At 37.9% G+C, this 15,564-nt stretch overlaps 1 protein-coding gene across 3 annotated transcripts in view; it reads left to right on the plus strand.

Moving 5' to 3' along the window:
* The window catches only part of pcdh7b (protocadherin 7b), a 264,981-nt gene that overhangs the window by 118,968 nt on the left and 130,449 nt on the right, over positions 1 to 15,564 (plus strand). The window contains exon 2 of one of the 3 annotated variants that reach the window (XM_061913583.1): positions 14,475 to 14,670. The exons of 1 other annotated variant lie outside the window; for it this stretch is intronic. In XM_061913583.1, the coding sequence (XP_061769567.1) occupies positions 14,475 to 14,670 (196 nt within the window). Of the gene's footprint in view, positions 1 to 14,474; positions 14,695 to 15,564 lie in introns of all 3 variants that reach the window. One more of the 3 variants, XM_061913582.1, reaches the window with a different exon arrangement.

Raw genomic sequence — 15,564 nt, forward strand, 5'->3', positions numbered from 1 at the left:
ACTTGCACTGAGCCTAGTCTATAAAATCCGCTACACATCCCTGATACCGAAGTACATGTCAAACTACTTCCTTAACGTAAATGACCGCCACAACCACAACACCAGGGGGAACTCCACAAACCACGTTAAACCCAGATTCCGATCTAACATGGGTCTTAACTCATTCTCTTTCTATGCCACATCAATATGGAATGCACTCCCAACAGGTATAAAAGTAAGTGCATCTCTGTATTCCTTCAAAACCGCTCTAAAACAACACCTCCAGGCAACTTCAACACTTTACTAATACCCTCCTCCATTTACATCCCATCTCCCCGGATTATAAATAACCTAATGTAAATAATCAAATGTACTTCTAATGTATTTACTTGTTCTTATGCTATCTGAACTCACTGTTCTCTGCTCACTGTACATATCCTACTAAGTAAGACCTACACTGTTTCAATGTCTACATTTCTCTGTTGATGCAATTGTTGATGACTGAAGTACTGATATCAACCAAAGCTCCTCATCCCATCCCCCGGATTGTAAATAATGTAAATAATTCAATGTATATACTATGATGATCAACCTGTGTGATGACTGTATTATGCTGATAGTATATATTTGTACCATGAATTGATTAATGTGGACCCCGACTTAAACTAGTTGAAAAACTTATTCGGGTGTTACCATTTAGTGGTCAATTGTACGGAATATGTACTGTACTGTGCAATCTACTAATAAAAGTATCAATCAATCAATCAAACCCCATATCAATTGCACACGCAGTGTTAGTAGACCTCACGCAACACGCCCACTAATAGTACATGCTGTATTATAGCTTGCACACTGTTTAGCGCGAGGTACTTATATCTTGGTAAATCAAGGCAATATTAGGTAAAATTGCAATAGATCCACACATTCTCCTTTCCTCCACTTTCATGGTATAATGTACCAATGTCTCTTGACTAAAATAAGTGTAACAGTAACTTAAGAAGAAAAAAAACAAAGCTATCCCCAGCCTGTTAACTCCAACCAAATATGTATTTCAGTGGGGAAGGAAATGACAGTCAAATCCAAGAGGTCGCACATTGTAAGACATTAGAGCAGGGGTGTCAAACGTACGGCCCACGAACAGGTTTTACCGGCCCGCGGAATGAGTTTGCTAAATATAAAAATGAGCTGAAATTTTTGAATGAAAGAAACGGCTGTTCTGAATGTGTCCACTAGATGTCACAATAGCAATTCTGTGTATTTTTGTAGAATAGATCAGTGGTCCTCAACCGCCTGGCCGCGGGCCGTGGCTCGATTGGTACCGGGCCGCAGAATAATTTTTTAATAATTTTTTTTTTTTTTTTTTTTTTATTAAAACAACATAAAAAACAAAAGATACACTTACAATTAGTGCACTCACCCCAAAAAAACTCAATTTTTAAAGACAAAAACCTCCCTTTTTCATGACAAAGGGAAGAAAAAAAAAATCCCAACCGCAGCTACAAAAAGGTTGAGGACCACTGGAATAGATGATGCTACGTATAGAAAAAACAACAACACATAATGTTAATGTAGCAGTCGAGGAAAATTAACAAACTACATAAATAACATCCTGTAATTGGATGTTGATATTTTATTATCTTGATGGATTGAAAATAAACACCAATGAGTGGACTGATGAACGTTATCACATCATTTATTCAGAAAGTATAAATAACGACTAAAGATGTCCGATAATGGCTTTTTTGCCGATATTCCGATATTGTAAAACTCTTAATTATCGATTCCGATATCAACTAATACTGATATATACAGTTGTGGAATTAACACATTATTATGCCTAATTTTGTTGTGAAATCTGAATTTGTCTTTGTTTTTAAGTTATCGTGCCGTGATTTTTATCAGTCCGGCCCACTTGGGAGTAGATTTTTCTCCATGTGGCCCCCCCATCTAAAATGAGTTTGACACCCCTGCATTAGAGGTATGTTGTGTTTTCTTTGGCACAACCTGCACTTGGGAAAAAAAACAAAGAAAAAAATATCTGTTTTCTCTTTCCCAGACAGGAAATGGGCTGAAGTGATCCGAATACAAACCTGTGGCATGCTGGCATTGTTCATTTTTTAGGATGACGCCTTTGCTCAGTCACCCGTGGCTGTCGCAGTTGGCTTTCAATCACAGGCACACCCCTAAACAAGGCTGCTGCTGTGCACCCCCCCACTGAAGGGGTCTCACCATCTGGTAAAGATAAAGCAAACTATAGTGCTAACTTGTCATGAAAGTCATGCATTAAAATTCCAAAAGCTACCCTCGTGCAGCGCACAGCATGAGGCTAAGCCATGCACTCTGTGGCGATGCGTTAGTTGCGGCGTGAAGAAAAGAATAATTTCATGATGTTTTGATCTTTCTTTTTATTGTTGAGTTCCATCCATTTTCTACCAATTGTCCCATTCGAAGGTTGCGGGGGGTGCTGGATCTCAGCTGCATTCTGGCAGAAGGCAGGGTATAAAGTGGACAAGTCGCCACCTCATCGCAGGGCCAACACAGATAGACGGACAACATTCACACTCACATTCACACACTAGGGACCATTTACTGTTGCCAATCAACTTATCCCCAGGTGCATGTCTTTGGAGGTGGGAGGAAGCTGGAGTTCATGGACGACAAATCATTCATCGGAAATTGCAGTGTATGTCCTTTGTGTTTCCCACCTAGGCCTTCAGTGATGTCTGACTTCAAAGATTACTTTTCAAAATATCATAATGAATGTCACCACATGACCATTGCTGGAGAAGTACTATACAAGAACACATTTACAAACTACCAGTATTGAAGCACATTAACAGTGTACAAAAGGGGTTATTTTCTGGAGCATTTAAAAATCAATTGAAACGCATCAGCAATTAAAACTTATCCAAAGTGTTACTGTCAACATTTTTAATTGCAAAAAACATTAATATTGAAAAAATAAAATATTTCAACTCACAATTTTTAGCACCTATTCGACGCAGTATAAGCCAGTGGTACCCCTCGTAGTCGGCTTATTCGAATGAAAAATGGCGGGCATTTTCCTATTTCATCGCCGCTACGGGGTTGGCCGACATGGTCTCATAAGATGTAGTTCCTCTTCAAATATCCTTCTTGAAAATGGCCTTGCGACTATATATCTGCCACTTAATCAACGTTTTGTTCTCCTTCTCTGCTATCCCAGTATAGCTACGGCGCAACACTTCCTGCTTCCTGCTAAATTGCAACTTGTGATTGGATACTCACTTCGGAATGACAAGTGAGTATCCAACCACAGTCTCAGTAACATCAGGCTACTTAGATAGGCTACTGTCAACAACTTGTGATCTGATTGGCTATCGCAACTCTCTATCAACTCTATGTGTTCTCAAATTCATCCGCTAAGTAGTATCCAATCCCAGGACGCGTAAATGTCACGTTCAAAGTGAGGGCATCCAATAGGCCTTACTGACAACAACTTGTGATCTGATTGGCTATCGCAATTGTCTATTAACTGTATGTCCCCGTTCACTTACAGTAAATGGATGCCCGCATTGTTGATTTTGAAGGCCTTGGGCAGATTTGGTACAGCATGGCAACATAAGCTTGCTGAATTCTGATTGGATACAAACTAAAACTAAACAACACTACTGGAACGAGCATAATATGACATGAAAATAATATCAATAGTTTGATAATTAGGGAAAGTAAACTAAAACATAATTTATATTTAATTATGATCGTGATTTCTGGTTATGTTAGGCCTTGCTGGCTGTGAAAGCACACCACTGGGTATTTGACATTTCTTTGTATCAGCGGCTGACACGATTTTAGGAATACATCTCAATACACTGCAAAAACTGAAATCTAAGTAAGAATAAATATCTCAAATAAGGATGATATTTGCTTATTTATGTCTGATAAGATAATTAGTCTCACTAAGCAGATTTTATGTTAGAGTCTTTTACTTGTTTTAAGGGTTTTTGTCCAAAATTATCTCAGTAAGATATTACAGCTTGTTGCTAAGATTGTATTACCTATATTGAGTAAAACATTCTTGGAACTAGAATATCAACTGTTGCAAAGCTGTGCCATCAACACTCACAAGTATAAAATTACTTTTTCAAAGTAATAATTTCTTATTTCAAGCATGAAATTAAAAAATCATGATTTTGCCTTCCGCCCGATTGTAGCTGAGATAGGCGCCAGCGCCCCCCGCGACCCCGAAAGGGAATAAGCGGTAGAAAATGGATGGATGGATGGATTTTGACAAAATTATGTCTCATAATTAAAACAGAGGACAGCCAAATGGACTTTGCTGTTTTATTTTCAATGAAACAATAGAAAATAAGTACTCATATAGTAGTACAGTTGGCACAGTAGAGTAAACTGACGATTCATATTTAAACATTTAACATGTGACATTTCAAACAATTTTGAACATAAATTGTTCATACACATTCAGATAAATTCTTCAAAATTACAATTTAAAAAAATTTGGCCAGGGGCTGGGCTGTATATATGCGTACTAATTGACTGAAAGAACACACACTTGGTGTGATGATGTCATGTTGTCGATGGAAAAATGCATTTTTTGACCACATGATGAGCGTCTAGGAGACCCCGAGAGTAACAAGCGGTTGCCTTGTTGCCTTTCCATTAAGAACAATAAACTACTTTTTAGTATATGTTTGCTTGTTTCAAGAAATGTAATGCCGAGTGCATATCATTATGTCAAGATAATGGCACTAGCATTGACTTAATTTAAGAATATTTTTCAACATATTGAGCAAAAAGGTCTCTTTTTTCTCTACCAAGAAAAGTGCACTTGTTATTAGTGAGGATATACTTATTTTAAGGTATTTTGGGGTTCATTGAAGTTAGCTAATTGGACTTGCTTTGGAAAGTCTTGACAAACCAAATGTTCTTGTTCTATTGCCAAATAATTTTGCTTTGTTCAAATAAAATACCCCTAATTTTTGTATATTTTTTTCTTGTATTTGAATACTGACTTTTTGCAGTGTAGAGGTCAGCAATAGGAACAATACAATACTACAAGCTAAAGCAGTGGTTAAGCATGAAAAAACAAACTCCTTTTACCAACTGCATTTGTGTATTTTTGCGTGCACAAGTCCTTGTGTCACGTTGATTGACAGACGAGTGAACTTTAAGGGCAGAAAGTGGAAGGAGCGCAGAGGGAGGGCATGTACTCGGTCAGCCTTTACAAATGTGCCGGGCCTGAAAAGAGTTTGTATCTTTGCAATTTTGACACTAACATTAGTGGACGGATTTATTTATTTATTTTTTTTATTTTAAAAAGGAAAAAAAAAATACTTGCAATGAAACGAACACATCACTTGTATTGGGTATACTGTACATTGTCGGTTTCCCAAAGAAACAAATATATGTGCACTGTTGATTCTGACTTGACAATGAAAAAGTTTGGGAATGAAAAGTGCAAAGGTTGCTGCGCAGATGGTGGATGCTGCAAATTTTGATCCAAAGCCTGCGGGCAATGAGCTCCATATCTGGCCTGCAAACAAATGAGCGTTTTCTCCGTCCATATTTTTTCGATCTAACTCTGCTTTCGCAGGGAAAGTGGAAAGGGAACTCAGATTAATAACATCTGCTTGTCGATTCAAAATATTAAACGAGCCGACTAAGGTTTCCCTTTGCGCACATTTATAAAGCATTTCCTTCTTTTACTGGTAATTCATAAAAGGTAACGTTCATCGCATTTGTGTCATTAGAAAAACTATTTCCCAGGAGTGCAACGCCACGTACCAGTAAGTGTTTACGTGCAAAAACACACAACCGGAAAACAAACAAACAAACAAAAAAAAAAGCAAGGTTTAACATCTTAACATGGCCTCAAGTGTTATTACACTCGGAGAACTGTTTTCCTTCCGGGTCTATGGTTTTAATTATACAACAAATGTTTGGCTATTGGAGTGAAATTTGCATGAATATTTATACCTATTCATTTGTTGAGTGTTGATTGTAATTACATGGAAACATGATTTATTGCCAGGATTGCTTTGTTAGCCAGCCAACCAGAGAGAACCGAGAGGAAGTAAATAAATACATGCAGATCTCCACTCAAACACAAGAAAAGTTATTTCCCCCCATTTTTCCAGTGTTTTGAGTAAATCTTTCTCTCAGCGAACAATTGATAATTTTAGGTGATGAGATTTCAACTTATTTAAGTGTTAAATCATCTTTCCGTAGGTGGCCTTTTACGGTATCTCATGTCAATGTGTAAAAGATGCACCTTTTCACACACACAATGTATGGATGTTCACAAACTTTGATTGGTGACCCATATCCCCTATTATACACTGATAACAAAACAAACACAAACACACACACAAACACACACACACACACACACACACAACATACAGACATATGCAATGATATGGACCAATGATTCGATGTCTGAGTACAGAGGAGACACGTGAGTAAACACTATCACAGTAGCCATCTGCAACAGGAGGTCATCAGACCATGGCCACCAGGACGCTGACGCAAAAACGCCCCCACAAGCATGGCCAATAACTCCAGAGGCAGATGGCTCATTTGAGGAACGTTGGAAAATAAAAATAATAAAACTTGTAAAATAGTAAGAACCAGGTGTAGAGAAAAAATATAACACAAGTATGACATATGAAGAATAATAGAAAAAAAAAAAAAATTAAATTAAAAAAAAAATATATATATATATATATACATATATATGTATATATGTGTGTATATATATATATATATATATATATATAAATATATATATATATATATGTATACACCTATATATATATATATATATATATAGGTATATACATATATATGTGTGTGTGTATGTATATATATATATATATATATATATATATATATATATATATATATATATATATATATATATATATATATTATTTATATATATATATATATATATATATACACATATATATATATATATATATATATATATATGTATATATATATATATATATATATATAAATATATATATATATATATATATTCACAGTAAATAAATGCAACTAAATAAAATCTAGCATAACTAATACAATTAAAAATAAAATCAAATAACTTCAATAAAATAATTAATATCAGGTAAAAGCCAAATCAAAAAGGTGGGTCTTAAGCCTGCTCTTAAAAACATGAACATACTCTACAGCCCTGAGGTCTTTTGGCAAGCTGTTCCATAGACGGGGCCACGATGGTGGAAATCTGCCATCCCGTGACTTTGTGTCCTAAGTTTTGGAAAAAAATTAGTAGATGAGTGCCGCAGGACCTCATGGCCTGGGAAGGTTCATAGGGTAAAAGCAAATCTATAAGATAAGAAGGCCCAATACCATAAAAAAAAACAACATTTATAAACCACAAGAATAACCTTAAAGTTGATTCTGAAACAGAGGGGGAGACAACGCAGAGATTTTAAAACTGGTGTAATGTGAGCCCGCCTTCTGGTCTCCGTCAGGACACGTGCCGCTGAATTTTGGAGTAATCGTAAAGCCGCAATAACATTTTTAGAAAAAGGAGAAAGCAGGGCGTTACAATTTTAAAACTGGTGTAATGTGAGCCCGCCTTCTGGTCTCCGTCAGGACACGTGCTACTGAATTTTGGAGTAATCGTAAAGGTGCTATAACCTTTTTAGGAAGAACAGAAAGCAGGGCGTTACAATAATCTATACAACTTGTAAAAAAATCACGTCTCCGTGTAGCGTGACATCACAGCATGGACACTTACAGTCATAGTTACTGTCCAGCACGGAAGAAAAAAAATGAGTAAACCAAGGGAGACAGCAGGTGAACACACTGAGGGATAAATGATCAAGTAATGAGCTTCTGTCTGGCTTAATATGGATCACTGAGGACAAGGAAAAGAGGAAAACGTCAGGAGGATGGGGAAGAGCTCCGGCCAGGGCCGAGCAAAACAGACAATCCTGCATTATGTTTGTATGTAATTAATGACCTGCTTTAGCAATTTGTAAAGCCATTTATTATGACAATGACGAAAAACCTTCCCCCTTTTTTCTGCACCTCTCGCTTAAATCTAGGTCTTTTACCGCCTTCTACCTCGCTGTCTGCCGTTACTTGTGTGCAGCACTCCGACGGGGATGGAGAGCTGCAGTGGAGGGAGGGAAAAAGCGATTGATGCAGTGAAAAAAAAAAAAAGAGGCTTCTACTTTAATGAAATGCTCCTACTGCTTAACTCACTGACTCTGCTCAATAACGTCTTCAATCAAATTACACATATTGACAGCAGCCCCCTTGCCCCCAGCTCCCCTTGCCAAAACTCTTATCTTTACCTCTGCACAACCTGCAGTCACCGTTCACGTTGTCCTTCGGAAATGAATAAATTAAAATAAAATTATTGAAGCTACCCCCCCTGACTGGAGCACAAGTTGAGTGGTGGCCAGTGTCCGCTGATGCATCTCTGGGAGTTACAACTTATTACATTTGTTTATAATTAGCTTTATTCTCCGGACACTACTCAAAAGTGCAATTGTATACTATTTTTCACCAATTTCAATTCAGTTTAGGGTATGGGTGTACGGCAGGGGTCACCAAACTTTTTGAAACCAAGAGCTACTTCTTGGGTACTGATTAATGCGAAGGGCTACCAGTTTGATACACACTTAAATAAATTGCTAGAAATAGCCAATTTGCTCAATTTACCTTTAACTCTATGTTATTATTAATAATTAATTATATTTATCTTTGTGGAAACACTGATCATTTTAGTAATTTCTCACAATAAATATATATTTTTGATGACATGTTTTAAATAGGTTAAAATCCAATCTGCACTTTGTTAGAATATATAACAAATTGGACCAAGCTACATTTCTAACAAAGACAAATCATTATGTGTTCTAGATTTTCCAGAATAAAAAATGTAAAAGAAATTCAAAAGACCTTGAAATATTATTTAAATTTGATTTTACGGATTTTCTAGATTTGTGCAGAATATTTTTTTTTTATTTTAATCATAATAAGTTTGAAGAAATATTTCACAAATATTCTTCGTCAAAAAAACAGAAGCTAAAATGAAGAATTACATTAAAATGTATTTATTATTCTTTACAATACAAAAAATAAATTTACTTGAACATTGATTTAAATTGTCAGGCAATAAGAGGAAGGAATTTAAAAGGTAAAAAGGTATATGTGTTTAAAAATCCTAAAATCGTTTTTAAGGTTGTATTGTTTCTATAAAATTGTCTTTCTGAAAGTTAAAAGAAGCAAAGTAAAAAAATAAAATAATTTATTGAAACAAGTGAAGACCAAGTCTTTCAAATATTTTCTTGGATTTTCAAAATCTATTTGAGTTTTGTCTCTATTAGAATTAAAAATGTCGAGCAAATCGAGACCAGTTTGCTAGTAAATAAATACAATTTTAAAAATAGAGGCAGCTCACTGGTAAGTGCTGCTATTTGAGCTATTTTTAGAACAGGTCAGCGGGCTACTCATCTGGTCCTTACGGGCTACCTGGTGCCTGCGGGCACCGCGTTGGTGACCCCTGGTGTACGGTATACCGGTATTTGTATAGTACCACCATGCTAATTAATCATATTCAGTACAATACCGCCTCTGAAAAGCACCGATCTGGTCTGGTTGTAATGATACCAAGGACAATAGCGTATCTAGTCCATTCTACTATGATAATGTCAATATTTTTGGGCATCACAACATCTTTTTAACAAGTATATTGATTTGTCCAGGGTGTACCCCGCTTTCCCCCCATATTGTAGCTGTGATAGGCTCCAGTGCCCCCCGCGACCCCGAAGGAAATAAGCAGTAGAAAATGGATGGATGTTTATGTTTATAAACTCAGGAAATATGTCCCTGGACACATGAGGACTTTAATTTTGACCAATGTATGATCCTGTAATGACTTGGTATCGGATTGATGCCCAAATTTGTGGTTTCATCCAAAACTAATGTAAAGAATCAAACAGAAAAATAGGTGATTATTACATTTAACAGAAGTGTAGATAGACCATGGGCTTCACGGTGGCAGAGGGGTTAGTGCGTCTGCCTCACAATACGAAGGTCCTGCAGTCCTGGGTTCAAATCCAGGCTTGGGATCTTTCTGTGTGGAGTTTGCATGTTCTCCCCGTGAATGCGTGGGTTCCCTCCGGGTACTCCGGCTTCCTCCCACTTCCAAAGACATGCACCTGGGGATAGGTTGATTGGCAACACTAAAATTGGCCCTAGTGTGTGAATGTGAGTGTGAATGTTGTCTGTCTATCTGTGTTGGCCCTGCGATGAGGTGGCGACTTGTCCAGGGTGTACCCCGCCTTCCGCCCGATTGTAGCTGAGATAGGCGCCAGCGACCCCGAAAGGGAATAAGCGGTAGAAAATGGATGGATGGATAGATAGACCATACTAAAAGAGAAAGTAGGCAGATATCAACAGTAAATAAAAAAGTAGATTAATAATTCATTTTCTAGCACTTGATAATTTTGGCTAAATAATAGAATGGAAAATGGTATATGTCAGCAGCTAAATCAGGAGCCTTTGTTTGCGTATGAACTAATAAAGGACACGTTGTCTTGTATGTTCACTATTTTATTTAAGGACCAACTTGCAATAATAAAAATATGTTTAATGTACCGTAAGATTTTTTTGTTAAAATAAAGCCTACATTGCAATTTTTGTGGTCCCCTTTATTTAGAAAAAGTACCAAAGAGTATCCAAATAATTTTGGTACCGGTTCCAAAATATTGGTATCGGACAACGCTAGTTTAGGGTTGTATTGTAATTAAGTTGACCAGCTAATGCGCTGTTTGTCCATGCCGGTCTACGACAGAATGGGTAACTTAGAAGTGCCATATTGTGTACTTCATGCACGTGTGGAATAGATGCCATCAATCACATACAACATAACAAAAAAAGGGGGCCCTTGATCAGAGACGCCCTTCCGTAAAGCAGGACACGAGTGCGGAGCCCCGTTTGACATGAAAAAAGGCGTGTAAAATGTCAATTAATGAATAACAAAGCGTGTTATATACGATTTGTACGGCAGAATTGTTCCTGGCAGCTTTGTGCTCTGTCATTGAGACACATATAATAGCAGATTTTTTCTGTGCTTTTTTTTTTTTTCCAAGGCAGAAGCTACAGGGTTCAAATCCCAATCGCAGTTTGGAGCACAAGATCTATTCATATTTACAACTTAATTACGGTAAAATTGTTATTAGAATCATTGGTATTGGTATTTTGCTCGCATAAAAAAATATTACAACAATTTATTTCCCATAAATCGTTAAAGGGGTCATCTTATATGATTTTTTTTTCTACATTTAAAGCACTGCCTTTAGGCTTACATAACATGTTATGGCGGTTTTATAGGTAAAATATTTGCATAGATTATGTTTCATCTTTAAATCGCTTCCCGACAGGCTCTTCAGGATCAGAATGCGCCGTTTTGCGGGAGGTATTGTTTACGTGCCTCCACTTGGACTGCGTCTTCTCCTCGTCAGCCACGCTGTTTTTTTAGCGCTTCCATTTGGAGTCTACTGACAGATATAAACTAGAGCTACACGTGTCAAGGCGTGGACTTTGGTGTGGTTTGTTTTCCTGCTGGACCGGACATGGCTTGAAGGTACTGACATCTTTTAATTAATCACTCAAAAAGTAACAAACAAAAGGTGCTCTCAGCAGAGGTAAAACATTTGGCTACGAAAACAAAACTATTACTACAACTTAAACTATGGACATAAAACAAAACTTGCAAACTATGGCAAAAATAACGAAAACTTACTTGGAATGCGAAGGGAGCATGGATCTTGGCATGGATAACAATGGTGTGTAGAGGGTGATGTTGCCAGGCTGACTGCCTGGCAACTACAGGCTTAAATAGTGGTGCAGTGATTGACAGGTGCGTGAGTCCAAACAAATTAAGTGCGTGGGTCGTGAACACGTTACGGGTAAAACTAATGAGTTGTCATGGTGACAAAACAAACAAGAGTGCAAATTGAGTCCAAAACCAAACAGAACGTGACCACAAAACATGATAACATGCTACTTTGTATTAGAAATGGCAACAGCGGAGGATGCATGTGCACGTACGAGCCAGTCTGCCCCACAATAAGAGGGTAGAAAGGCAAAAGAAGCTTATTGACTCCAGCATTGGACTACAACGACGGACTTGCGCAAAGCTCTTAAGGTTAAACTTACCATTTATGGAGATATTCACTGACGTCACCAGTTGCAAAAACTTCACAAATTGGGCAGATAAAAAAAAAATGTGTTTGTCCATTTTGTGTTGAGCTGTTTAAAAAAAACGTATTTAATAAAAAAAAATAATGAAGCAAACAAATTTTATAGTCCAATGTTGTATTAAAAACTTGAAAATTATCTGTTCAATGTATAACTTTTAAAGATAAAAAACTCATGTCCATCTGTGATTAACTGTAATTCACTGCATACAAAATGCAATCATTGGGGATTATTTTTTACTTTTTATTTTAATAGTTTGACAGCCCTAAAATAAAATAAACTAATATGAAACTAAAGTCTGATACTTAAAGTGTCTTTCAAAATATGTCTTCTTTTAATCCAAATATGCATCTGGTGTTTTCATATATTTCAGTACTAGCAAGTTTATAACAAAACAAATTGTTCAGAAATAATACTTTCAAACAGAATCCTTGTCAAAAAAACATATTTCAACCAAAATCATTCGCTTTTTCCACAGTTGGGTAGGTTCGATAGCGTGGCAACCTGTCAGTTATGTCTAGTATTGGAGTTTGTCTGATTGTTTCTGAGTACGCTGAGAGTGAAAGGATGGCAGAGTGTGGAGAAAAAAAATATTGTTTTGTTGTTGCCTGTGCCGCGTCGCAATGCATGGAAGAAACAGCGTATCGGCAAACAATAACTTTGTGAGCTACGACGCCAACAATACATTCACGTTTTACTGACCTCACGCTAGATTAGACTATTCCTGGAGAAAAACAAAATGATCAAACTGCCAGCTCCCACGTCTGTAGTTGACTCAGAGATAGTTGCTAGAAACCTTGATGTTATGTTAAGATGTGTAGCAATTGTGGTTAGAGTGTCCGCCCAGAGTTCAAACCCCGGGCAAGTCATACCAAAGACTATAAAAATTGGACCCATAACCTCCTTCTTTGGCACTGAGCATCAAGGGTTGGAATTGGGGGTTGGATTACCAAAATGATTCCCGAGCGCGGCCACCGCTGCTGCTCACTGCTCCCCTCACAACCCACGAGGGTGGAACAAAGGGATGGGTCAAATACAGAGGGTCATTTCATCCCACCAAGTGTGCGTGTGACTATCAGTGGTAGTTTAACTTTAACTCTAAAGCCCATTTGCAACAAAAACGACGGTATGAGCGCCCTTTCTTATAAAAAAGTGTACATAACAGGTGAGGAGCATTATATATTTTTCATAGACAAACTGCTAGAACTAGGAATTTCCAATAATGGCTGTTTTGCCGATATCCGATATTCCGATATTGTCCAACTCTTAATTACCGATCTCGATATATACAGCTGTGGAATTAACACAGTATTATGCCTAATTTTGATGCCCCGCTGGATGCATTGAACAATGTAACAAGGTTTTCCAAAATAAATCAACTCAAGTTATGGAAAAAAAATGCCAACCTGGCACTGCCATACTCGTTATTGAAGTCTCAAAGTGCATTATTTTTTTTAACATGCCTCAAAACAGCAGCTTGGAATTTGGTGACATGTTCTCCCCTGAGAGAGCATGCAGAGATTGAAGTGGACGGGGTTGAGGTGGAGGGGGATTAGGGGGTAGCGGGGGTGTATACTGTAGCGTCCCGGAAGAGTTAGTGCTGCAAGGGTTTCTGCATATTTGTTCTGTTGTGTTTATGTTGTGTTACGGTGCGGATGTTCTCCCGAAATGTGTTTATCATTCTTGTTTGGTGTGGGTTCACAGTGTGACCCATATTTGTAACAGTGTTAAAGTTGTTTCTAAGGCTACCCTCAGTGTGACCTGTATGGCTGTTGACCAAGTATGTGTTGCATTCACTTGTGTTTGTCTGAAAAGCCGTAGATATTATGCGACTGGGCCAGCACGCAAAGGCAGTGCCTTTAAGGTTTATTGGCGCTCTGTACTTTTCCCTACGTCTGTGTACACAGCAGCGTTTTAAAAAGTCATACATTTTACTTTTGGAAACTAATAAAGATCATTTTAAAACCGATACCGATAATTTCGGATATTACATTTTAAAGCATTTATCGGACATCCCTTTTTAGAACATAATTAAAATGTACTTTTTGACTAATAGGGCACTTCTAAAGCACTTCAACGACTCGTAAAATCGTCACGAAAAGCCTATCTACTTTTCCTGACCTGAACCGCCTCTCCTACAATTTTAAGTACGGAACTCCCTCCAAAAAAAAAAAAAAAAAGACATTTCAGTAAATCTTAAACCAAAATTATAGTGACCCCATTTGGCCATTTGGTTTCTCTTGTAGCCGTTTCGCCGAGTGACCTTCTCGGTGGTGAGCCAGCCCCAGGACCCTCAACAGCAGGGATCGCTGCAGAGCTGCTACGACAGCGGCCTGGACGAGTCCGAGACGCCCAGCAGCAAGAGTTCGTCGGGGCCCCGGCTAGGCGCCCTGCCCCTGCCCGAGGACAGCTACGAGAGGACAACGCCGGATGGCAGTGTCGGTGAGGCAGAGCACATGGAAAATGGTAGGGGCAAACACTGAAAGGAGATTAAGAGAAAAACAAATGCTAAGATAAAGGGCCACACATACACGCACATATTGCCTAGAGCAGGATCTTAGACAGGTAGACAGTCAAACTTGCGAGGTTCTCTCTGTTATTTTTTTTTTTTTCCTGAGACAGTATTTGACTTGAGGATTCTTGGCGCCGCAATGCTCCGTCTGGTATGGCGCACGTTCGGGATAGAACTTCATGCGGAAACGTACTTCTTTTTTTTTTTTTTTTCCCCATACAAAACCTTTCAAAAGTAACTTTCCCAGTTTTGTTCAATGCCGCTCGGGGTGATTCCACCGGAATTTCATCTCATTGACATGATGGATGGAAACTGACTCAAAAGGGGAACGGCCACAGGGGGCTAATACCCTAGTATGGGGGTCGGCAACCCGCGGCTCTGGAGTCTTTAGTGCCAGCCTTGTGGCTCTCTGGAGCTTTTTCAAAAATATATAAAAAATGGAAAAAGATGAGGGGAAAAAAACATAATGTTTGTTTTAAAATGGTTTTTGTAGGAGGAAAAACATGACCCAAACCTCCCTAATTGTTATAAAGCACACTGTTTGTATTAAACATGCTTCGCTGATTTGAGTTTTTGGTGAGCACCATTTTGTCCTACTAATTTTGGTGGTCCTTGAACTCACCGTAGTTTGTTTACATGTATAACTTTCTCCGACTGTCTAAGACGTGTTTTATGCCACTTCTTTTTCCATCTCATTTTGTCCACCAAACTTTTAACGTTGTGCATGAATGCACAAAGGTGAGTTTTGTTGATGTTATTGACTTGTGTGGCGTGCTAATCAGACATATTTGGTCACTGCATGACTGCAAGCTAATCGATGCTAA

The sequence above is a fragment of the Nerophis ophidion genome, linkage group LG10, assembly GCF_033978795.1.
Source record: "Nerophis ophidion isolate RoL-2023_Sa linkage group LG10, RoL_Noph_v1.0, whole genome shotgun sequence".
NCBI lineage: Eukaryota > Metazoa > Chordata > Actinopteri > Syngnathiformes > Syngnathidae > Nerophis > Nerophis ophidion.